Consider the following 25,219-nt stretch of genomic DNA (forward strand, 5'->3'; position numbering starts at 1 on the left):
CTTTACATTGGTAACGCATCTGGGAGAATGTTTCTTTGCTTTTATTTTTCATTAAACTCGTGTTTTCCTGGTAAATTAGAGATGTCACTGAGGCGCATTCAAATGCACGTGATTTGTTCAAGAGTTACCAAGAAAGGCTGAAATTAAAACGCCAAAAGTAGATTTGGATAACAAGCAACTTCTCTTCCTGCCCCCCCTTATTTTCCTTTTAAGGAAATTTGTGGAAATCTGGCTCTGACTCCTCAAACTGGTGCAATTTAACCACATCTAACTGACCCAGCTTTTGATCATCATTACTGTTGATTAACGTCTCACCAGCTTCAACCCAGAAACCCGACAGCAGCTCCAGGAGTCCAAAGGTCCCAAGGCTGAAGATGGTCCTTCAGATTGGGAGCATGATCAACAGCATGCTTTTTGGGGGGTTTTAGACGTTCACAAGTTTGTGCGGTGGTTGTACTGCAACTTCTTTACCATATTAGTAAAGACAGTAACGTCAGATATGTTTGAAAAGATCTAACTTGTATATCTGTTGATGCAATGCAAAATAAATTGGACTCTCTGAACCAAAAGTTGGACTTTTTGAAGTGGCCAGCTAGCATAGCTAGCTTAGTTTAGCTTAAGTAAGAATACGTCAGCTTTGAATGGTTCCCTCAATCTGTTCAATTATTATTTAAAGTTACGCTGTGTATGTCGGTGTTAAATAAATGGTAAATGGCCTGTATTTGTATAGCGCTTTTACTAGTCCCTAAGGACCCCAAAGCGCTTTACACAACCAGTCATCCACCCATTCACACACACATTCAAATGTCAGTGGATTGCAGACTCCATTTAGTTGAGTCCTGTTATCTTATCCTTCACAATTTAAATGAATAAACCTTGCTAGGCTGGCTGCTGTAAGACAAACAGCTCTGGCTGCCATTTATCTGTAGTGAGTGTAGGCTGTCATTCTGCTGTTTCCCAGCTGGAGTTTACATCTATTTACTCCGGAGGAGTCTGTGGAACTTTGTGAAAGGAGTCTGATATAGGTCGATGAGTTGGTGAAACTCACTTTTCTACGATGACTGCTATAGTGAGGTGAGTTGTTGAGAATATCCTGACGTTTTCTGTCCGTTAGTGCTGTTGTTAGCTGCTATTAGCTGCTGTTAGCGTTAATGAACCGGTCCTTGAAGTGGATCTAATATGGTTGGCCTCGGACACTCAGTGAATAAACTGTTGTATGATATAACGATATAATCAAACCTTTTATTAGTGGGAAAGGGGGAAGTTTAGGACACTCTATCCTAACATTTTTGGCATAATGTTAGCTTATAACCAGCTGCTGTCATTTAGTTGGCTTCTCATCTCTCCAGAGACAAGACGGTGTCATGTCTAGTCTGGTGACGGTAAGTAATTGCGACAGTCTTGGGAATAAGTAAGCATGTCTGTGCACGTTTTTGTTTGTTTGAGCCCTGATTTCGCTTCGAGAAAGGAGACTTGAGCTGAGGAAGACGAATGATATTTTGTTAAGATGCCATTTCTGTATATGGAGGTTGTGGCGTTGTTTATGATCGCAGCATCTCCAGCCATGACCGTTTTGGTCAGCAGGAGGTCACACACACACACACACACACACACACACACACACACACACATGCATACAGGTGTTTACACATACACACACATAGTGCCTTGTCTTTGTAACCAAGGGGGGTTTTACAGTGGGAGGTGCTTTTGCTGTGATGTGTATTGTGTGAACTGTTTTTCCCAATAAAAGGCAGCGAGCGGAGGCCGGAGTCGGGGTCATTTTGTGGTAGGATTTGAAGTGCGTTCCTGAGATACTGACGAGGCCTCCCTTGTGCAAGTAAATCGATCGACCGCTGTTGCTTTGTTTTTCCTTCATGATAATAAGTCTCTAAACTAGCGGGGCACGTGGAAACACAGACCCAACAATTGTCCAATATGAACAAGGTATTGGCGGGAAGGAAAAGCTCCCTTTTAACAGAACCAAACTTGGGAAGGGTCGGGCATTTTCTGTAATGAGCTGGAAGATGAGGGAGAGAGAAGAGAAAAGCTTAGACTACAAACTAGTTACAAACTAGAAACAGAGCTGAACTACAAGAGATTCTAGACAATAATATGATAGACGAAAAATCGTTACAGTGCATTGACTGCACTTCTTCCTGTTGTCATATTTGTCATTTAAGCAATAAGACATTTCAGTATGTGTCAGTACTGAGTGTTTTTCTTTGCAGTGAACCAGTTAATGGAGGCGTGCTCATTCGTGAGGCTCGCCTTCCTGTATCTGACTGCCTATCATTTTTGTGGCCTCACAGTCGGTCGTCTGTGTCTTTTATCACTCCTCTGACAGTCTGTCTTTTGTCTCTGCCCCGACACTGTTTGTTTCTGCTGTCTGTGTCACTGCCCTGCTGAGACGTTACCAAGTGGTACTACACAGACAAGAGTGTGTGTAGCTGTAACGCACTCAGCCTGCTTAATAACTGCTGACCCCTCCGACCTTCCATCATAAGACTAATCCTCCTCTCAAAGGTCACGTCATTAGAGGGTGTTATCCTGTCATGCTATAATGTCCACTTTAAGATTAATATAGAACACAGGCAGTAGTTTAATATGCATCCTCGAAGCTTTAATGAACTCATTTTGTTGCTGAGCAGATTATTTTCCCAGTGTCCTTTTTTTTTATTCCCCACCAATTGTATCCTTCGGTCAGTTCATCACTCACAATATCTTGGAGGTTACTTTTTTGGAATGATTATTTAACAGTTTTGCCTCTTCAAATGCTTTTAAAAACATTTCGAACATGTCTTTGTGCATCCCATAGATAAGCAGCACTTACCTTAGCACCAGAGTTAACATATTGTTCAGTTTGCAGGAAACGTGTGCAACATTGCATGCTTATTTAGTTTTGTTGATACATTTCATGTCAAAGATTAAAATGTTAGACATGAAAATGCTAAAACTAGATTTTTCCAGAGACTTATTATTTCTAGATAAGCTTTAGTCAGCTTTAGTAACCTTTCCTTGCAATTTTGTGGACATATGGAGGTTGCTGTTGTCGAGGGGTTTTATTGAGTGTTTATGGACAAGAACCTAGCAATTCCATGCACATGCAAAGAGTTTTTAACCTCCTTCCCTCAACAGTGTTCTGTTTTGGGGGGGGTTTCTTGCAATAAAAAAGGGCAAAGAATGTCTGCAGACACAAGAGTCTGGAACAAAGTAATGCTTTTTAGATTTTCAAAGTTTTGGTTTAAAAAATGTACTTCACTCTCTTTTAACTTTGACTTTGGTCTGCATCAAGTGGAAACCTTCAAGGCTGAAAAATGATGCGAAAATGAAAGTGCTACAAACTGCACTTCCTCTTATAGCCACTTGAGGGTGGCTCCAAAAGAGAATCCATCCTCACAGACTCTGTGCAGCCTGCTACAAAAAAACGCTTTTGGTCTGTAGGGATAGTTTCCACTTTATAAGAACTGTACAATGGCTGAATATTTGATGGTGTGCAGACACAAATTTTATTTGTCACATACACAGTCATACAGAGTACGATATGCACTGAAATGCTTAGACAACTGCTCGTGACCTAAAGAAAAAAAGACTATGAATAGGATAGGAAATAAATATGAAAATTAAAATGAAGGGTAAATTTAACTGGGAAAGAATAAAGTAAAATATAAAAATTAAAGTTGAAAATAAAATAACTGTACAACAAAATACACAATACACAAATACACAATATAGAAATATATAGGAATATATGAAGAAATATAGAACAATAACAGCAGCTATACAAGTACTAAATGGAAATGAAGAAATATAATGTCCAGGGTTGTGCAATCCACATGTGTAAGTGTCTTGTGCAGTGCAAATATGCTTAAAGTGATTTATTTAAGTGACTTAAGTGATAAAGTGATTCGATTAGATGACCACGCAGTGTAGTTGTGCAGTGGCCACTAGTGTAAACAAAGTCCAGAATGCCCAGTGTGTGTGTAAAAACCATATGTGTGGGTCAGTACTATGTGGTGGTGTGATTGAGAGACCGTATCGCCTGCGGGAAGAAGCTCCTCCTCAGTCTCTCTGTGTTGGTCTTCAGGGAGCGGAATCGCTTTCCTGACCTCAACAGGGAGAACAGTCCATTGTTGGGATGGCTGAGGTCCTTCACGATCTTCCTGGCCTTGGTCCAGCACCGCCTGCTGTAGATTGAGTGCAGGTCTATCATGGTTGATGCTTTTCTACCTAAGTTTCTTACCGGGCACTAGTTAGCAGATATTTGTGTCTTTGTATCACCTGTAGAGTTCATGAATGGAGCTTGCTAACATTAGGTGATGACTCAGCACTCCATCCTCTCGTCCAAATAGGAATCCAAAAAACTCACATGGCGTCAACCAAACGGCTGCAAAATGTGGTGTCCAAAACCAGTGGGTGATGTTATGGTATGTTATGGTCCATCTTTTATATACAGGTATAAGTTGGGGTAAAATATAGTGACTATGAAGCGAAACAGTCATTTAGTTAAAGCCTACCAGTGTTTTGAAGGTTAGCTGGAAGTGAGCTCTCGCTTCAGCGTTTGTTTACATTTACTGCACATTTCATATCATGTCTATAAGTTTCCATCTGGTATAGTGACATATTTTCTTTTTCAAACCCATCTTTCTGGGATGACTCGGACATCTAGACAGCATATGTGGTGCTAATACAGCAATACTCTCCATTGCTTTCAGTACACCTGGCGCCTCCTCAAGAGCCTCTTCAAAAGCAACTCTGATACCTCTGCATCCTCTCGGTCTCTGTTTGTATCTCTGCAGTGTAAATTGTATGATGTAGCTGTGGACTCTGGGAATGGTAAAGGAGAGTGTGTGTGGGAGGGAGTGTGTGTGTGTGTGGGAGGGAGTGTGTGTGGGGGAGTGTGTTGGTGATAGATGAGGTATAGCGACTGTGTGTGTTCTATCCTCTTTGGTCTTTTAGTTTTATGCTTACTTTGTCTCAGCCATGCTCTCCTTCAGGCTTCTTCATTACCACCAATAAGAACTCCATTTCCCCCGGGCTCCGCCAATCATAGCACTCATATCCCCTCTAGGCCCGGCCAATCAGCTCCAATGTTCCTGCGGCCCGATGTCATGAATGGCTAATGTCGCCCGGCAGTGGGCATGAATGTAAATGAGACCACATTGGGGCGTTTTAAAATCAGAGAAGATTCCTCTCATAAACAAGAAAACGATTCTGCTGGTACCATAAATTTCCAGCACACTAATGTGAAAGTAAGATGGAAAAAAATAAGGTGTCATTTGATACTGCAGATATCCAGCCAAGTTAAGAACCATGTCTAAATGTCAGCCCCACACCTGAGGAGCATATAGACTGAAGGATGGATCTGGGTACAGTAGCAGGGATCCACTAATGCAGGTAGAAAAGGTGATAAATAGCTGCTTTTCTAGAATCACCTAATGTATATTAACAAGAGGAAATAGTGACTGGGTATCATGATATGTGCAAAATACATACACTGAATAACAGTGCTAATTTTCAGCTCTTTTACAGCTGACTTGATAAACAGTTCTGGGAATCTGAGATCCTTCTATTCCTGGAGAAAGGTGCAGCATATTTGAAAAGGTTTCCATCCCAACTGGGCTCTGACTCGGAGATCCAACATCTGTAAAATATTACAAGAGCTCAGCCAATGTTGGTTTGGATTTCTGCACATTTATACGGGACTTAAAGGTGGATAACTTCATCTAAAATGAGTTATTTTTACATTCTCTGGAAATTCCTGGCATTTTCAGTGATATTCCATCAACACAACCCATCAGGATCAGTTACTTGGCCATAGTTTAAACCTCTTAGCTCATGAAAACAGTTATATAATTCTTCTGGAGAGAGTTTGATCATTTTCAGACAGTGAAGCCGATTTTTGACCTTGTCAAAATGTCTATGGTTTATTGCCCCAAGCAATCATTGTGCTTACTTTACAGTCTTTAGCTCCAAGCTAGCTAGCGATGACTTCATGGACTGTTTCTCTGTGGGTTTTTCTCAACCTGTAGCTAAACTTAACACTTGTTTCTTATCTTCACCTTAGCTCCCGGGCAAGTCAGATTCATTAGGCCAAGCAGCAGATTTAAGTTTTCAGTTTCAGCCTTCTCAATCATACCAGCTTGGTTTGTGGGCAGTCAGGGCAACTCTAGAACTGGCTTGTCTGAACATAACTTAAGACTTGGGATGTCTCCAAAATAATACAGAACCCTGTAATATACACAGATGGTATAGTTTAAAAGATGCCCCCCCCCTCCCAGCAACCCTGTGATTTAGTTTTAGTTGGTTTCCTACAGGGTCGGAAGATCAAATTCTTTAGCAATTTCTGAACTAAAGTCTTTAAGGAGCCACAAAACACATTTAAGCCTAATAGAGAAGGTGGCGCAACCGGCAATAAGCTATTTATGATTTTTTGGTGACTTTGACAATTTAATTTCTAAATTCTTGTGGATGACTTGTAAAAAAAAAAAAATTAAAAAAAATAAATAAAAATGGGACAATTAAGTGTCCTAGCTCATAAACGGGTCTTTCAGGAAGTTATTACATACCTAAGCACAACTGGTCTTTTACTGAAAACAACTCTAGTCATCTAGGATTCTTGTCAAAGCCACAGAGAGCCACTAGAGACAGGAAAGAAGGGCTATGTTTTGGCTCATCAGCCACAGGTTTGCAACCCTTTTTCTTGGCTTTTATTTTAGCAGTGCTGGTGGTTTGGGTGCTTCAGATTATTTTTGCCAGATTTACTAAAAAAATGAGCCTTCTTTCAGCTGCTTTGTCATGTTGCACTGAGTACAATTAGCTCTGGTTAAATTGCCTTTACACTGTTTAATAGAACTTTTGCAGCATTGCAACATTTCAGAGAAAAACCTAAAACAAAACCTAAGACTGGACGATCGGGTGTCTCTCCAAGAATGTTATACAATGTTCTTGGATCACAAACTTAATGGAAACCAGACTGTCACATATTAAGTGTTTTTTGAGGTGAAATGTTAGCCAGGCACAAACCACATGTGGACAGACAGGCAGGTTAAAGTACAAACACTCAGTGAGAAAGACAAACTGACAGACAGAGCCATAGATGGCGTTTCAGACCAGGTTAATCCCTCGGGATCTCGTGTGTCAGAACACCGGTTTTGTTTGAACTCGTTCCCGCGGGTAAAGATGTAAAGACAGAGAGCGGGAGAGCGAAACAATGTGAATTATAAAGAGCAGCTAGAAAGAGAAAAGCTTAGAGAGGTTAGACAGAAGGAGAAAATCAGTCAGGCTTTATTCCCCTGGCTGGAGCTTCGGCAGACATTCCTGGATTTAGTTTCACTCCAAACTTTTTAGCAGAGGGGTCTGTGCTCAAGACTTTTACAAAGTATGCACCCAGGATTTTAATGAGTCACATACTGCTGTTCGCTTGCCTATTAGTGTGTATGTGTGTGTCCTGGTCTTTGATTTTTATCACTGCATTTGCATTTAATCCCATTGTTGGTAATTCCAGTTTTCAGTCTAATGCAGTGCTGGTACTACAACGGAGGCAGTTGTAATACTAAATTTAAGCAGACCTTTTACTGAATACATTAATTCCTGAATTCTGTTAACCCAGATATGTCAAACCTATAATCTGACTCCCGCCAGATGGATACAGGCGTGCTACAGATGGAAATAAATGAGTGGAGGAACGTGAGGAGGGCTCATGCTTTTGCGCAGGTGCACTGCATAAAACAATCAGCCAGTTAGCATCCTTCTCACAAGGGCTGCATCTAACAATGGTTTTCATCCTCAATTAACTGGGTGATTATTTTCTCAGTTAATCATTGTCTATAAGACATTAAAAGAATGGCTTTAAATGCTTGAAGTTACCGAGACCCAAGGTGCTGTGTTCAGGTTATTTTACAGTGGTGATTAGACAGAAGGGGGAAGTTGGTGAAACCAGATTTGATATGAAAAATTACTGCTGGGGTCAGTATTACTTATGTAAACAATGGACCTAATCACTGTATGTCCCCTGATTGTGATGAGCCCACACAAGTTTATTGCCAAATGTGTAATTTTAGTGTCTTATAGCTCATTTTGCAGTTTCTTTGCCTGCAACCTAAATGTGGCATCGCTCTAATCAGGATCATTTTTGGCTACCATCTGCATACAGTGGAATATTTAGCATCTAAAGAGCCAGATATTTTTCTCAGCAGTTGGTCAAGACCAAAAATTGAGTTTTAAGGCGGCCCATGTTGTAATATTTGTCTTTTTAGCATGTTTCTGTTGCCTTGGAGACCAGGTTCACTGGATGTCATATGCAGAAACATTTAAAGTAATAAGCTGAATGTCAAGGACAACAAAGATGATCACAGAGTCCAAAATTCAATGTATTCAGGGCAGATATGATGACTTCTTCATAGTATACTGGATAAAACTGTCAGCCACATGAGAGTAATCTGACTATTATCATTCCCAGGTATTGCTGTTTATTCAGTGAAGTACACACGTGATGTGTCAAACGCCACGTCTCGCTCCTATTTTGTCTCCTATGTGTTTAAATATGATGTAAACCCATTTGTGTCATATTTAAACTCACTAGGTTTTTTTAAGCTCAAGTTTTTCAATGTTAAAAATTCATAACCTTAAACAAGTCATTAGTTCCTAAAGATGACTAACCACAGACACAGGTTTATGTATATAAAATACAACTGAATTTAACTGAATGAGTGAGTTGAGCTGTGCTGGGCAAAATGTGGCCTGAGGCCTGGAACCCATCCGCCTCTGTCCATCCCACAGGGCCAGGAATGAGATAAAGTCGAGTCTGTCAGGGGTGCGTTTCATCTGTGACACATGCTGTGCATGATATCAGATAATTTGCAACTTGTAAGCTAATTTATATGATGCCATCGAGTTATTTCTTCAGGTAATATTTTCACTGTGAGTTAAGTGAGTTGTCTGTTTCCGCACTCTGTCTAAGCCCTCTGTGTCTCAAATGTCCTGTGGTCACTACATACAGAGGTACTTCCTCACCCTCAGACTTGTTGGCGAGTGGTTGCTGGCTGTCGCTGAGTGAAATCAGTTTTAACAAGGGTGCGACCCCATTAACCTCCTTCTTGCCAATTGCTGCGGCTGCTAGCAGACTGCTGTGGTCACGCATAGTTTGTATGAACGTCGCCGAGTGGTAGTAAAACTAAAAACTGCTCATTTGCCTACCAGTTTTTGTCTCGTTTACACAATTTTGGGCGTCCTGAATCATTCAGTAGGAATGAGGAAGCAGTGAGCATCCTTTTCAGTTTTCAGCTTTGTCAGTTCCCTCCATTCAACAGTAACCATGCTTTAAAACATCTTTAAAAATAGGCTTCATAGACACCGGTGATGTCAACGCTGATCTTTATGAATATGTGTTTTTATTGTGGTCCTCTTTAAATGCAAAGAGACGCTTTTCACCCAAGACAACTGCACATCTAAAAGTCAAGCTGGTTCTCACAAGAACAAGAGCAGACGCACAGAAACACACACACCCAGTTTATTCTGACACCAGTCAGGGTTAAAGAACCAGAGCAGGAGGATGAAAGAGAGGAAATACTGCAGAGAGAAAAGAAAGGGGCAAGATGGCTGGCAGAGCACAGAGTCGGCTCCTGAGTGGAGCCAGAGATGATTTTTTTTTTTCTCCTTTGATGTGGCAGATGCACACATCCATAACAGGGCTTCTGAGCGAGAGGAGAAGGTGAATATACCTGTCGTCTTTATCCCTTCTTACAGAGCTGGGCACCTTGGAGATGTGAAATTTAATGAGAGAGGCGGCCACATGACAGCGACACAGAGGCAGCGTTAACGTGGGAGCAAAGGGTGGTAAAAACGCAGAGGAGTAGGTGTTGACCCGCACCCTCATTTGGCAGTTTAACCACATTCGCTAACAAGCACATTTTAAAGGCTCAAAGCAGAAGTAGGAGGGATAAGAAGCTTGTTTATAGTTCACTGTAGAATTTAACCTTTTGACTATTGTAGAGCTGAAAGAGCTGCATAATAATCAGCCCTTAAGTTTGCATCTCTTTTAAATGTGTGAAAACTGAGAATAATGATGTCCAGCCAAATTAAATCTGCCAGTCAGCCGGCAGCGCAATCTTTTCATTTTAACAAACAACCTTTATAAAGCTCAACCAAACTTTGGCCTTCTTTTTCTGAGCTTTTTTTCTTCTACTCCTTATGTTTGTTTTGGTACAAGAACAACGGGAGACTTCATGCATCCAGGGTACAGGACTCTGGTTTTGGGTCCATTTTATTTGGTTTTATTTTGAATACTTCCATGTGCCTGTTTTCTTACATTTCCCTGACTTTGGCCAATGACAGGTATTTTCAGTATCAGTTATTTGATTATTAAGAGGCAGTAAATTACTAAGGTTACTGTGGGTATTCAGAATCTGCATAGAAGATAGCGACTTGTCTGCAGACTCTTGCCAACTTCTTACTGAGGGTTAGCTCTGGTAGATTACCAGGACTGTGAAAAGCCCGGATGCAAACGGAAACGGGAAGACCTTCCGACTACTATGGCTACTATAGTTACTATATGTCATTTTAACGTTTAATGGCCCTTAGTGGCCATCTGAAGAAGTGCATGTGGCCTGAGGGTGTCAACATCTTGTGGTGGAGGAACTTGCGTTACCCTGGAAACACAGAAAAACTGAGTATTTTAAGCCAAATCTTTACTTTTCTTAACACTATCCCTTTATTTTTAGCACCTGAACCAGAGCAAGTGAGAGTAAATGCCTGTGCCACCCCCGCCTCCCTCTCCAAACCCAGATATGATGATTTAGTTTGAGGACTTGTTGAAATATTCACATTTTCCAAAAAAGAGGGTTTCAAACCTTTGGTAAGCACTGTTCTCGAGTAGCTCTGTGTGTGTGTATGTGTGTGTGTTCCCAGCGTTTTCTCCTCTCTAGCACTTCTCTAAACTCTGCACTGCAGCCATTAGACTACCTGACTCTTGATATCTGAGGATGGGTAATTTGGGAGAGCAGGTGGGTAGCGAGATAAGTCTTTTCACGCTAATAAATCCCTTTGCAGTGAACCGACCTGAAGTGAATTCAATTAGCAGGGAGCAGAAACACAGGGGATGCACCAGTCAATTGAACACCAATCAGAACTATCTGATTCCTGCTGTAAAAGCAGCAGTTGGCCAGTAAAATACCAGATAATGAAAGCAAAAAATAAATAACCATGATGCGACACTAAGCGTTTTGATTTATGTGAGCGGGGAGGCAGAGACGAGGCCTCGTTAATTAGAAAGATTTTCGTGAGGTGCCCGCTAACATTCAGAAGGAAGAAAGTGATGAAAATGATTTCAGCTGATGTGAAGCAGTTGTGGAGAACCTGAAAGTTGCACCTCTGGACATCTGCACAGGGTTAGAGCAGAAAGACGTTACAGTGAGTGTGGTGTTGCTGAAAACTAGAGCCTTGTTTTACAGCCACAGGCCACAGCTATAATTAAACACACCCATCTAGACTAATGGAAGGAGAATCTCAGTGTGTCAGACAACTAATTGCTACACTCAGTCTCTCTTTCTCTCTCTCACACACACACACACACACTTCTTTTGTCTTTGCTAATCTAATCTGGCTCAGCAACTCTCACTTTGAGTTCGTTACCTCCACCTTCTCCTCCTCCTCCCCCAGCTCCCCCAACCCTCTCCTCTTCCTCCAGTAAAGGATGTTCTGGGTTTAATGAGAAGCTCCTCATTATTTCTTTGCGTCTCTGTTTGCTCTCAGCGTTCATTCTTTTCTCCTTGAGTTTGTGCTGCTGTTGGTGCTGCTCTGCAATGTCAGAGTGCCGTTAAAGACTCTGCTTTGTTTAGAGGACAAGCACTATTCCCAGTGTCTCCACGGTTTCAAGTTCACTGGGTTCGTTGTCAGCAATGTTTGTTGGAGAAAGACAGTTGAACAGGGCTTTTATGAAGCGGTCTTAAACAATATTTAATATCACAAAAATGAAAAATCTTGATATATTTTTGTTCAGATAAACATCCATGTCCAAAGATATTCCATAAATAAATGGAAAAGTGTTACTCAAAGTGGAGTTAAATAACCTGCCAATTCACTGGTTATCAGTCGGCTGACTATCGGCTCAATTCAGTTCCAGTCCTAACACTGAGGTCAAGGTCCTGTGTTTGAATCCATCGGCCATGTAGAGCCTGCATGTTTCCCCCACCCCTGTGCACGCATGAGCTCCCTGGGCACCGCGACCATCACCACAATCCAAAGACATGCATGCTAGTTTAAGCCGTGATTATAACTTGGCTCTCCATATAAAAACATGAAACTATAATGAAAAATCAGTGTGCAGGTAAAATCTGGGTTTAAAAAAAGCTGCTTTTGCCTGGTGTAAATATTGCATGCAGTTGATAATAATGGAGATGGAGAAGCAGCAGTCAGGAGGAGTGATGGAGTGAGTGGGGGGCAGTGCTAATTACCCTATTCAGGAGTCTGACGGCTTGTGGGTAGAAGCTATTTGTGACGGTTTTTTGTGCTTGATTTCAGACTTGTGTAGTGCTTACCTGAGGGCAGAAGTGTGAAAAGGTTTCTCTTTGTTTGCTGCCAGGCTGTCTTGTTATCACTCATCAGTCCTTCCAGGCATTTCGTTGTGTCCTCCACACATTTTCGGGTTTTTTTTCGATTTTGCCATTTGCCTGCTTCTTGCCTTCACCTTTCTGTGTTTGACCCCAGCATTGATTAAAGATTTTATTTTGGACTTTTAACCCTGCCTCTATTTGTCCAGCGCTTTTGGCCTACCTGTGACATTTTAGTGAGAGCGTTAAAAGCCAGGTCAAAAGAATCATCTATGAGGTGTTTGTTGATCAGAGTGTTGTGATTTAAGTATAAAAATATATAAATTGTTGTTGGACCTTGTAAAACTTAGCTGCCAATAATTCGTTTATGAATGTAAGCTAAAAAATCAGGAAAAATGACCATTTGAAATAAATGTTTTCTGTCTCCTGTTTTTGTCCCAGACACAATGGAGCGGTGGTGGGCGTGGTGTTTTGCCCTAGTCTTCGTGGCAGCTCTTTGCTACAGGCCCTCCCACGGTGAGAATGCAGTGTTCTCATCCGAAACTTTGATAAACAACGTGGTGGCTGATCCCCACACGGGCCGTCTGTACGTCGCCGCCGTTAACGCAATATACCAGCTGAACTCTGACCTTAACCTCGAGTTCCAAGCCAAAACGGGCCCGAAGAAGGACAACCGGCAGTGCACGCCGCCCGTCAACGACGCCTGTGAGGAGGCCGTGGAAACCAACAACCACAACAAGCTGCTGCTGGTGCACGGGACCAAAGACGTGCTGGTGGTGTGCGGCAGCCTCTTCAGAGGCATCTGCTCGCTGCGCAACCTGAGCAAGGTGGACCACCAGTTGTACTTCAGCGACAACAAAGGGGAGAAGTCGTACGTGGCGAGCGCCGAGGAGGGCGTCTCTGTGGTGGGAGTGATGTCGTATTTCACAGAGGAGAAAGACAACTTGACAGTGTTTCTGGTGAGGACGGAAAAACACATTCACACACACAAATGGAAAGTTCAAATTATTTCCTGCAGTAAATAAAAAATAATCTGATGATGATCTTCACCATCTGTGATACTGTGTGAGCAAACACAATAAAACTGCAATTTGTAGAGAAATTAAATTGAGAGCCATATGGGAAATGAGCTCTCTTGTCAGTTATCTTTAAGTGTTTTTCGTTTTATTTATACAGCATCGGAGAATTGGCCTTTAAAAGATGGTTTATGATGTTATGTCTTCCACTGAGTTTTCCCTTCTATTCCAAACATGCATATAGACGCTTTTAATGGTTCTTCTAATCAAATCAAATATATTTTTCCCCTCTCGACGGCTCTGTTTGCTGGAGTGAGAGGAGAATGGGTTGTATTTCTCAACAGAAGGATGCACTTTAAATGCATTTAGCAATATATTTTCATCCTATAAAGATGAATGTGTGGTTGATGTGCACATCCAGTGGACACAAACAAAGAAGTGCATTCAAATACTCTCCACTTGATGAATATAGGTCTGGTATTCACTTTCTTTGGCTTCTTGTTGCTCCATCCTCCTCACGAGCCAGCTGCTTGATCCATTGTTAAGGTAAATCTACTGTTAAGTGCAGGTTCTCAGAGTCACAAAGAGCAAACTGTAAGTAAAAATGCAAATAAATCAACTGCTTAATGTTTCCTGCGCCTTTTTTTTTTCTTCACTGCATGAATTTATGGGCCATGCCACACCAGCATGAAGATGGTTAAAGCGAGGAGCCACGCCGATGCCTTTCTTTGATTTATGAATGTAGCATTTTTTTGTGGAATGTGAAAAAAATACATGTTTTTTGAAACTGGGCTTATTTTTCTTAAGATATTTCAGGCTCTTCACCATCTGTTCTGTAAATGGATGGTTCATTATATGTTCCAGCCATAAATCTGCTACTGGGGGTTTGATACATTAAGAAAAACTAATTTTAAAAAATGAGTGGTGGGGGCTGCCATGTTGGAATTTCTTAAATTCAGCAAAGTAGTGAAGTGAGATGTTTTCATACTGGCCTAGAGACCGGTTGACAACCTCCAGCTGCTAGGGAAAAATGTGTTTTCCAAAGGTTGCTGCCTGCCACTGGGTGAAATTGGTCATAAAGAGTTATACTTAGGATTGCTTTGGTTGTTAGCAGATTGCTGTGGTTGTGTGTGATTTGCATGGAAGATGCCACCATGTCTGCAAACACTCACCATTTACTCTCCGAGCTGTAGTGAAGCTTAAAATGCAAACCAGAAAGGGACAATGTGTCAAGGTAAAAGTTGTCGTACAGCAACAGTAACACAGTTCATAACGGTTAACTTTTACTTCACAGGGGATTCTGGTGTGCATTGAATTTTTCACTGTTTTACTACTGCTTGGCGAGTAGCTGGCGAGGTTTGCAGTCCAGTCTTCCATGCCAACTTCCAGGTGTTTGGAACCAAAGTAATAACAACAGTTTTCCAACAGGACCCTGTTCATGACCAATTTTCTTGCTAGCAACCTTCAGCAACCTCTCGACTGAAAGGTCAAGACTGTTGGTTTTTGGTGGTGACTGGTCTCTAAGCCTGCATGAATGGGGCTTTTGATATCAGTTTCACGTCCAGCAACTGGTTGGGATTACTCATTTTTACTTAGCTACCAGTGGTTGCCAGGCAGTTGCCAACTGGTCTCAAGACCTATGCAACAAAACCCTAAATGAATCTGTCACCTCTTTTATCTCAGGTTGCCAAAGGGTACGGCAGCCACGACAGCACCAAGCTGATCTCCACGCGAATCCTCCAGGACCATCGCGATTGGGTGGTTTTTGACAGCATCATTGAGGCCTCTGCGGTCCAGGCGAATCCCTTCGTCCTGTTGTACCTGCACGACTTCCGCTTTGCCTTCAAAGACCGCGGCTTTGTGTACTTCCTGTTCTCCCGTACGCTCGGGGTGCAGGACACCAAGAACTTCACCTTCATCTCCAGGATGTGCGAGAACGATCACTTTTATTACTCCTACACTGAGCTACAGCTGAACTGTAGCGCTACCAACAAGTACAACAAAGTTCAGGTAATGATTGTGCACTTTGCAGACACAGAAATAAGCTGCCAGCAATTCAGTATAACTCTCAGCAGTGACTCAGAAAAACACATTTTATGTTTGGATGAGTTTTCTTTGAATTGAATCCTTCTCAGGAGTGTCTCGGTCCTGACCTCTTAAAATTAAAAAAAAATAAATTTAACATGCTCTTGCACTGGAAGTAGATTCCATTTATGCAGCGTTCACTTTCTCTGTATCGCAGATAAACACATATTTTTAGACAAAGCAGTCAAACATTCAGCATTTTTATCTTTTCCTCCTCTCCCAGGCTGCTTATGTAGCAACTCCGGGGAAAGCTTTGGCTCAGAGTATGACCAGCTCTAGCCAGTACGGAACAGTTTCAGCCTCTGACAAGGTGCTCTTTGTCACCTTTACTTCTGATGAAGACCCGTCCACTTCAGCCATGTGTGAGTGTCAGCTTGGGACTAATGTTGAATAAACTTTCTAAAGTTTCTTTCCAGCAGATCTTTGCAAAGTGAGACAGCACCTGAACAATTCAAGCATAGCTCTGGATTTTTATTTACTATATCAGATGATCTTTATCAGCTAAAATGTTTAAAGATCAAACTGCATTCTTGGCCTGAAACCTCAACTGTAAGCTTTTAAAGTACTCTGACAATAACAGCTGGGCAAATTAGATTCTGTAATATAACCAATGGCTTTTACTCGATTGAACCAGAGGAATGTTTCGTGTTTAAGCCACTAAACGCCGACCTATGAGTCATTCATGCATAAAAGAGATACCAAATTCACGGGATAAACCAGTGTTGTGTCTACGCACAACAGACAACTCTGCAAAGAAAAGATTTTAAGTTGGAAAAAATCCTAAAGATGTAACAGTTTGACAGACATAAAGTAGTAGTTTCCCACCAACAAGCTGGTTCACATGGAGACAAAGAGTATGGATTGGAGCTACATGTCTTCCATCTTGAAGGCATCTCACTGGCACGAGCTTCATTTTTAAATTTCAAGAAAGTTTTCCTAAGAGTTCAGGCTGTGCTGATGAATAAATATATTAAAATTAAACAAACAGCGACTTTCAAGCTCCTTAGTATTGTATAAATGTTTTGCCATATATGCTTTACTTGTAGGTTTGCATGTTTCAATAAATCACTGCACCCGTTTCCATTTTTTTATTTTAAAAAGAAATGGGGGATGGCTCAAGACTTTTGGACAGTAATGTAGGACAGCAAAGGACAAATGTGTTACCACTAAAACAACCTATACTATGCAAGTATAGTTTAACAAACTCCTGTGTTAAAAACAGGAAATTTTGTACAGCTACGTACTGTTTTTGGTTAAACACTGTAAAACATCAATGCCTGTTTAAGGGAAAAAAAACAGCAAATGATATTTTTATAGTGAATTTTTTTTCTTTGTCAAGCATGAAATCTGTGGGTTTTTATCACAGACGTGCGATGTGGTTTCCAGCATTTGTGCGGCCAACAGGTTAAGATTAAAGTTTAGCTAGCAAAAGAATTCCACGACCAAGACTTGTGTAGCCATTAATCACATCTGATATTAATCTTCCGGTGTGCGTAAAAATGTTAAATACAGCAGCATTTTGCCAAAGTGTATTTAATCACTGTTAAAGCAGGAGTTCAGGTAGATGGAAGAATCTCCTTTGCTAGCATTAGCCTGTCCCAGGATCCAGTTTGATACTGGGCACTTTGATAAATGACTCCTTTTTGAAGTGGGATTAAAAATCAAGCATTTTGGTCTGAGAAAAGAAACCATAAGTGTCCTCTTCTATCACAACTTGTGAATATTAATAATGAGGTTATTGTCGACGTGATGTGTTTGCTCCTGTTTGTAGGCATGTACCCTCTGAAGGCAATTAATGATAAGCTGGTACAGATAATAGGAGCCTGTTACAGCAACAGCGGCATCATTGACCATAAACCTGCTGTTTATTCACCTTATTCCTCCAAATCTGACGAGCTGTGCCTCAGCAACAATCAGGTGAGAACATCAATCTGTGTCAAAAATAAAGCATGGCTACAGCAGTAGATGAAAGGTTATAAAGTAATATATTTCCGCTCCATTAGAATGACATGGCTCACAGGTACAAGTGTGGAGCAGAGTTCCTGCCCTCCCCACTGGCTAGTAAGGCTGAGTTCGCCCTAACAGCCGAGCCCTCGTTGACCCATAAGGCTCACTTGACCGCCGTCGCTGTGGCAGAGGAAATGGGACACGCTGTGGCGTTTGTGGGCACCGCCACTGGAGAGGTAACAAATGTTTTTCACTATCCTGTCACTTCTAGATTATTCGTTCCTTCCTCGCCTTTATTTATTCTTTTTTACGTTGTCTTTTCTTTCTTTGGTTCGGGTACATAAAACCAGTGAGTGCTATATTTTCAGTGAGGTTTTTAAAGACAGGAACGCCATTTTGTCTGTTTTTATTCCCTGAATGCTGGAAAATTATGTCTGACTGTTAACATTTTTGCCACTTTTCTGGGTTATTAGGAAAACGGTCGAAGCAGCGATGCTTCTCCCCAGAATGCCCTTGGTCCACCCCAGGCTCTCAGTTAGACGTGCACAAACCACCCCACCCTTAAGGCATTCTCATCTGGCACCTTACAGTGTTGGGGAGCAGCAGATGTACTTTCTGTGCTTTGAGTCTCATACCAAATCCCAAGAGCGCTTCCCCTGCCTCTAAGACTTAGGCCAGACACCATTTGGCCTGAGCTCATTTTGACTGCTTGGGTCCACAGTGTTACGTTTTTGATCACCACCCACAGCTCATGGCAATAGGAAAGGGTAGGAATATAGGTAGGCCATTAAATCAACAGTTTTACCTTCATGCTGGTGGATAGCTGGATAGAGAGTAGCAAGTTAAATGGATCCAACATCTTTTTCTCTGCTGCTTATCCTGATCCGGCTCAGGGGGCAGCGGTCTAAGCAAAGAGGCCAGTTCTTCAGGGATGACACAGAGGTGTTCCCAAGCTGGCCGAGAGATCTAATTTCTCTGGAGGGTCCTGGATCTGCCCCAAGGTTTCCTCCCAATTGGATATTCCTGAAACACTTCATCTGGAAGGGATGAAGGAGGCATCCTTATCAGATGCCAGAACCATCTTAACTGACTCCTTTCAATGCAGAGGTTGAGCAGCTCTGCTCTAAACACCACCTGAACCTCCCACAGACATAATGAGTCCCTCATTATATCTGTAAGGGTGAGCCCAGACGCCCTCCAGAGGAAGCTGCTTCGACTGCTTGTATCCTCGATCCTGTTCATCCAGTCACAGCCCAGAGTTGGCAGCCATAGCTCGATCTTTCAGTCAACAGTTTTACCTTCATGCTCAGGTCCCTCTTCATCACTGTAGACTCACAGGGCAATCCATCTTCCCTCGCTTGAGGCTTGAGACGACACTCTGTGATATTATTTTGAAAAAGTGGATTGGGTGTGGGTTTTGGATGTGTTAATGCACTTTCTGTGTTTCTGCAGGTGCTGAAGGTGCATTTGTCAGCCCATCCTGAGGTGTACGGGCGAGCTGCTGGCAAAGTCTCTGGAGACAAGGTCAACAAGAACCTGCTGTTCGATTCGAGCCTCGAACACCTGTACATCACCACCGAGAAAAAGGTCAGACTCACTCACTCCGACGTGGGGCTGATTGATTATTCATTTTTACTAAATCCATTTCTCTCTCCTTCCATTCATCCAACGCCTCTGTGTCACCTCAAACCGAAGGTCAGGGACTCTGTCGTGTGCTTACTCCTGCTTTTTTTCCATTTCATCCATCAGGCCGGAGACTTAATGAGTCTTTCATTTATTCTGTCTGTCTCATTTGATCATTTATTCATCCGTTCGAATAACACCAATACATCCGTCTGCATTACCACACAGAAGTCAGCCATTGATTTATTCACTCATTCCCTTTCTCCACGGCTCCCTTTGTTTTCCACTCGGCTTTTTCTCTTCATCTGTCTTTCTTTCCTTTGTCCTTTCATCTTTCGGTCGCCATCACTCTCCGCGAAGTGAAAAAGATGTTATTGATTTAGAAATGAATTAATTAGAAAGCACTTCGGGAGGGCAATTTACTTTGATCAAGTCAAGTGACGATACCCGAGCTTGTTCCATCTGCTCATTTAAATTTATTAGGCCGCCCTCTTCATGTCAGAGAGGAAAATTATTTCCACCGCTGGTTGGAAAAAGTTCTCCACTGAAATACCGTCAATGCAAGCTTTTCAATTACAAGAAAATACTGCTCAGTAAAGGAAAATCGAAAATACTAATAGGCGGTCTGCGTAAAAGATTATTTATGCTCCATGTCAAATGATCCAGATCTGTTAGAACCGTAAAACATCAGTCACGTGAATCACTTGAGTGTAAGCCATTAAACCAATCACTGAAAGTGAAGCTGTAAGAGTAAAAATGCAATCAGTCAGAAGACCTACATCCTAATTTACTAAACAGAAACGATCATAAAGGCTGATCATCAGGTGTCCTCTGGACTCTGGTGTAGGACCTGTGCCTGCTTTTCAAGCTCACGTCCCATTGTGACCCCATTAGCATTACAGCGATCGGTGGGGAATTAAATATTGACTGTGCGCTTCAGTAATTTAATTGATCGAGCCTGATGACATTTAGCCATCAGAAAATGAAAGGACGTGTGTAATACTCATGGACATCCAGTGGGACAAAGCCAGAGAAGAACTTTACACTCCTGCTGAGAGTCATGAGTGAGCCAGACATGAAATTACAGATGTTAAACAAATATTGAAGGTATCCGGAGTGATATAGACTTCGGGAGGATATCATTTTCTCAAATGTCACAAATAAATGCCATAAACCTGCTAGTAAATCACTGTAAAAGGATACTTTACGATACTTTAATTTTGCTGCTGGTGGTATTGAATTTAACTTTAATCTGTTACATTGTTACAGTATTAATCTGTTCTAATAATATGTAAATGTATTAATTCCTTAATTCAGTTTTGTAATGTTTTATGATATGTTATTATATCCCGAGTCCTGCCTCTAAAAATGGGTGGAACATTTGTGGACTGGTTAGCACCGTCGCCTCATGGCAAGACGTTTCTGGGTTCAAATCCTCGTGCTGGTCTTTCTTTGTGGACTCTTTTATTACTATTACTCTTCCTCCTCCTCATCCTTTTTCATTCGCCTCAATCTCACCAGATCCATTAACTGGACTGGTCTTAATTTGAAGATTTATTCAGTATCAGATATCATAAAGTGGAGTGATTATTGTCATTTCAAATTCTTTATTCACTTTATTTATTCCAGATAAAGCTTTGTTAATCTTATGCTGAACCTAGCTGTGCCCCCATAGTTCATGCTCTTTCTCAAATGGGCCATTTTAGCTCCTCGACCTCAAAGCCATAGTCTTTCTGATTGGCTGCCTCTTGTGAGCAGAAGTTATGAGCAATAGGTGAGTGCTCAAAGTCAGATTTAAGTGCATTATAAGACCATATTAGGAATATCCACTCTCAACAACAACAACAAGAGCCGAGAATAGACAGAAAGTATCTGAATCAAACTGTTTACAGTCTGAAGCTTGAAAATTTGGCTCACATGGAGTGCTTGCACATATGCTGACCTCATTAATAGATCTAAGTTTCCCAAAATGTAAACACATAACTGCTAAAAGGCGACCCAAACGTATTTATCACCAGAAGAGCACGGAGCATTTCTCGGGCTCTTGCCACCCCCCTCCGTTGCCGGTGTTAAATTGGCCCATCCATATGTTTTAAACTTTTATAAAGATGCCCCATCTCACAGGTTTTAAATAAGAGCACAAGTTAGCTCACAAAAACACGAGGCAATCAGTGCTGTAGAAGTAACTGAAATGGGGTTTATGAAATGATGCTCATTAACTGCTAAGTGATAATCATAGTGTGTACACTCCAAGCTGAGCTAATATCAGATTTATTTTTACCATCATTTGAAAATATTTTTCCCTGGTTGAAAGTTGTTGTTTTTTTTTGTTTAGTCTTTATCAGGTTTCTCCTCTTCCCTCATCTCCTGTAAGTTGTTTAATAGAACGGAACTTTCACAATAAAAGCCTGTCACATGTGTGCAGATCACCAAGGTTCCAGTCCAAGCCTGCCAGCAGGAGACGAGCTGCCACTCCTGCATCGGTTTGAAGGACCCGTACTGTGGCTGGTGTGTCCTGGAGGGAAAGTGAGTCGCACATGAGCAGCTTGTAGACCAGCTACCCCCCCCCCCCAAAAAAAAAAAAAAAAAAAACGAGTGTAGAAAACAAACAAACAAGCATACTTGTTATGGTGCCTTAAGGTTTGAAGAACCTTTTTTCTAAAACAAAGGCTGTGTCGGTTTGTTTGTGCACATTTATGATGTAAAACTAACTCTGTATGACTCGGGAAACACCAACTTAATATTACCACCTTATAAAGCCAAGCTCATATTCATTTTGTCACTTGTTCTTTCTTTAACATCTGCTCGGTTCACAGGTGCACCAGGAAGCAGGACTGCGGTAGGTCATCAGAGCTGAACACCTGGCTGTGGTCACCAGATGGAAAGTGTGTGCAGATCCAGGGTTTCAACCCGCCGAACCTCAGCTGCAAGAAGACAGACCAGGTATGAGGGAGCTATACAAGAGCATGCATATTGCTGTGAATCTTTTCTTCTGTGTGCTGGAACCCCCCTGAGCTAAGATCAGTTCTTGCTGAGCTCTGCTTAATTTAAACCACTCAAAGCTGAAACTCTGGCAGAGGTGGAGGGCTCTTTGTCTGTTCTGTCAGCAGCATTTCAAACTTCTTTCTAACCTCTGGTACATGGATCTTCAGGGCCCCTCAGGGGAGCTACAGAGAGATAAAGACATTTTTTGATGCACAGCAACATTATAATTTACAATTCCTCTATGCAAGCCAGATGTATATTGCATCGTTGTTTGTGCTGACAGCTCCTTTGAAAACAGCTCTGTAGTTTTCAGGCTGATGAAACTCAGAAAGTGAAAAATGTGCTTCTTGGAAATGTTGCATCACACCCAGAAACTGCTGATGGTGTCTAGTTTTGGAAAATCATGTTGGAGCAGCACCAACAGCGACACAGATTGATCTATGATTAGATCAGCCAACACAGTTTGTTGCGGTTAACCATCCTAAAAACATTTCCATGTTACTGTAATAAGCTGTGGATTTTTTTTTTCTTGTTGTAACTTGCTGTCAATTAATTCTGTCCGGTAATCTTCCAGCCTCATGTCCGCTCATGGCAAATATTCAAGTTTATGGTTACAAAAAGGTTCACATAGCAGGAGTGGCTGATTTGTACCCTCAATTTTAAAAATCCGATTTTGAGCACATAAAAACAAATGTGATATAGTGAGTCAGTCGCAGTTTATTTGACATTAAACGTCTGGAACTAGTTTTACTAATAAAGTAAATACATTGATGGTTCCAGAACAACGTATACTCCCCCGACCAGTTGGCGAGAGATTGCTGGGTTTTGCTCGCTGAGGCTAGGTGATTGCTTTGGCCACTAGCAGACTGTCACAGTTGCCCGTAGTTTCCATGGTAGATGCCTACTTGTCTGCAAACACTTGCCAGCTAGTCCCTAAGGTCTCCATTTCTGGTTTTCGTTGCACTTTTTCAGATTTCATTCTGTACACTTATTTGATCATTTGATACTGACAGACACTCTGAAAGACTGTGCTCAATTAGCAAGTGTTTGCAGACAAGTCGGTGTCATCCATGCAAACTACAGGTGACTGTGGTAGTCTGCTAGCAGTCAAGCACAAGGGGGTTTTTGGTGCAGCACCCTCTTTGCAACCAACTTCACCTAGCAACAGCCAGCGACTTACAAAAACCACTTGGCAACCCATTGGGAATATACATTTTTCCCTAGCAACCAAAGGCAGCCAAGGGGACTGAGGCCTTAGCTGGCATTGTCCTTACCATCAGTGAGGATACATATCGTCTTCTTATGGATTCTATCATCAGATCCCAATTTCACAGTCTTTTGTCAGTATGGTTAAAGTGTTCAACAGCAATCATAAAGTATACCATCTTTAGTTTTCCTCCCACATAATAGGAATATAGCACCAGTATCACATTTTGTTTTGTTTTTTGTTTTTTTATCAGTAAACAGCAGGTCAACAAAAAAAATTGACTTTGAAAGTCACATTTATCTGAATACTAATACAGCAAACTTATAACATTAATGGTGTTATGTTGAATAAATTCTTAACTCATAGAGCGGTTAATGTTAGTCTGAACTGACCCAGGCTTCCACACAGTGGTAAAAATGTTGTGGCTGTTTAACCTGTTAATGCATAAAGTTAGGTAATAATGGCTTTTGTAAGTAATGCTCAGCTGTAATTGCAGGGGATCAGCTGCTATTAGCAGCTTTCATTAGAGGAGACAAACACACAGTTCCAGTCTGGTCCTTAGCCACTGCAAGCATGTATTGTTTCTGCATCGTTAGAGGGTGTATGCAAGGATGTCTATATACGTGCATTTACAAACACTTTACTGTGTGTACCTGCTACAGCATAATGGTAGACATGGATTTTCTGCAGGCACAGAAAGTGTCCTCAAAGCAAACTTCAAATGGAAGTAGTAGTAGTATAAAAACAAATAGGAGGGTTTTTACTCTCAGACTGATACTTTTGCTCGTGTTTTAGATTTTAAAGATAAAAATTTGTTTCAAACAGGAGACGCCAACATCTAAACCCTTTAATAACATGGTACGAACTTGTAGCTCCTACGTGGCATTTTTAAAACGCCTAAAACTTAAAAGTTTCTGTCTTTGAATAGGTGTTGTCATTATGTACCAGCCGCCTTAATAAAACTTTATCTTGTACTTTCAAGGAGGCAAAAATGATCCTGGCCAACAGCATTAAAGTAACACTGAGCAGCTAATTTATGTAACGCTATAAAATTCAAAATCGAAATGCTGTAGCAGCAATTTTATGGAGTACACCAAACACCAGCAGAGAATGCTGCGCTGCGTCAATACATCTTAACATGACTGCTTCACTCTCTGAATTAATGAGGGATTGATCAAAGAGCTGATGTGCCAGAAAGACGCGTCGTCCTTCAACGCGTGCAGCACCACGCTGTCCACCGACGCCGTCCCCACATCGTGATATTTCTACTCCAAATCTCAGGTGTTATCCAGCAGATGCAGCCGGCTTGCATAAAATCTAGTTCATTATGCATTCTTAGGGACTAAAATTCAGCTCTAAGAGTTTCAGCAGTCGCAAGTTTGAATGACATGAAACGACTGAAGTTGCTGTGAGGGTAAAAATGTTTTGTATGTAGATTATAACATTGGTGATTGTTTATTTTGGCACCATAGTCTTCACTGTTCTCATCAGATGTGATGAGACGACAAAACAACATTATGGCTGCGTGATAATGCAATCAGGTGAGGCTATGATAAACGCTATGCAAATACGAGTAGGTGGTAGTCGTAAATACAGAAACTTTCAAACCAGTTTTTATATTTGTCTATTTGTTTGTGTGAGGCAAAGTTACAAGTTAATCAAGATAAGTCCAAAGTATAAAAGCAGATGTTGTCCTTCAGGGCAGCGGGAGAGTTAAGTCTTCAAGTCAAACATTAAATGTACCAAGTTTTTTTCTTTTTAAGCTATTTGATCTTTTTTATATTATTTATCATGGAGCTCTGCAGTCC

At 41.4% G+C, this 25,219-nt stretch overlaps 1 protein-coding gene across 1 annotated transcript in view; it reads left to right on the forward strand.

Moving 5' to 3' along the window:
• Positions 1-25,219, forward strand: part of plxnb2a.1 (plexin b2a, tandem duplicate 1) — a 222,397-nt gene that overhangs the window by 144,427 nt on the left and 52,751 nt on the right. Inside the window, exons 4-11 of the mRNA XM_084910354.1 lie at positions 12,990-13,507; positions 15,248-15,574; positions 15,873-16,011; positions 17,421-17,566; positions 17,653-17,832; positions 19,049-19,183; positions 21,645-21,745; positions 22,036-22,162. Of these exons, the coding sequence (XP_084766480.1) occupies positions 12,995-13,507; positions 15,248-15,574; positions 15,873-16,011; positions 17,421-17,566; positions 17,653-17,832; positions 19,049-19,183; positions 21,645-21,745; positions 22,036-22,162 (1,668 nt within the window). The 5' untranslated portion in view covers positions 12,990-12,994. The remainder of the gene's footprint in view (positions 1-12,989; positions 13,508-15,247; positions 15,575-15,872; positions 16,012-17,420; positions 17,567-17,652; positions 17,833-19,048; positions 19,184-21,644; positions 21,746-22,035; positions 22,163-25,219) is intronic.

The sequence above is a fragment of the Perissodus microlepis genome, chromosome 17 (assembly GCF_051167445.1).
Source record: "Perissodus microlepis isolate ML-2025 ecotype Zambia chromosome 17, ASM5116744v1, whole genome shotgun sequence".
Taxonomy (NCBI): domain Eukaryota; kingdom Metazoa; phylum Chordata; class Actinopteri; order Cichliformes; family Cichlidae; genus Perissodus; species Perissodus microlepis.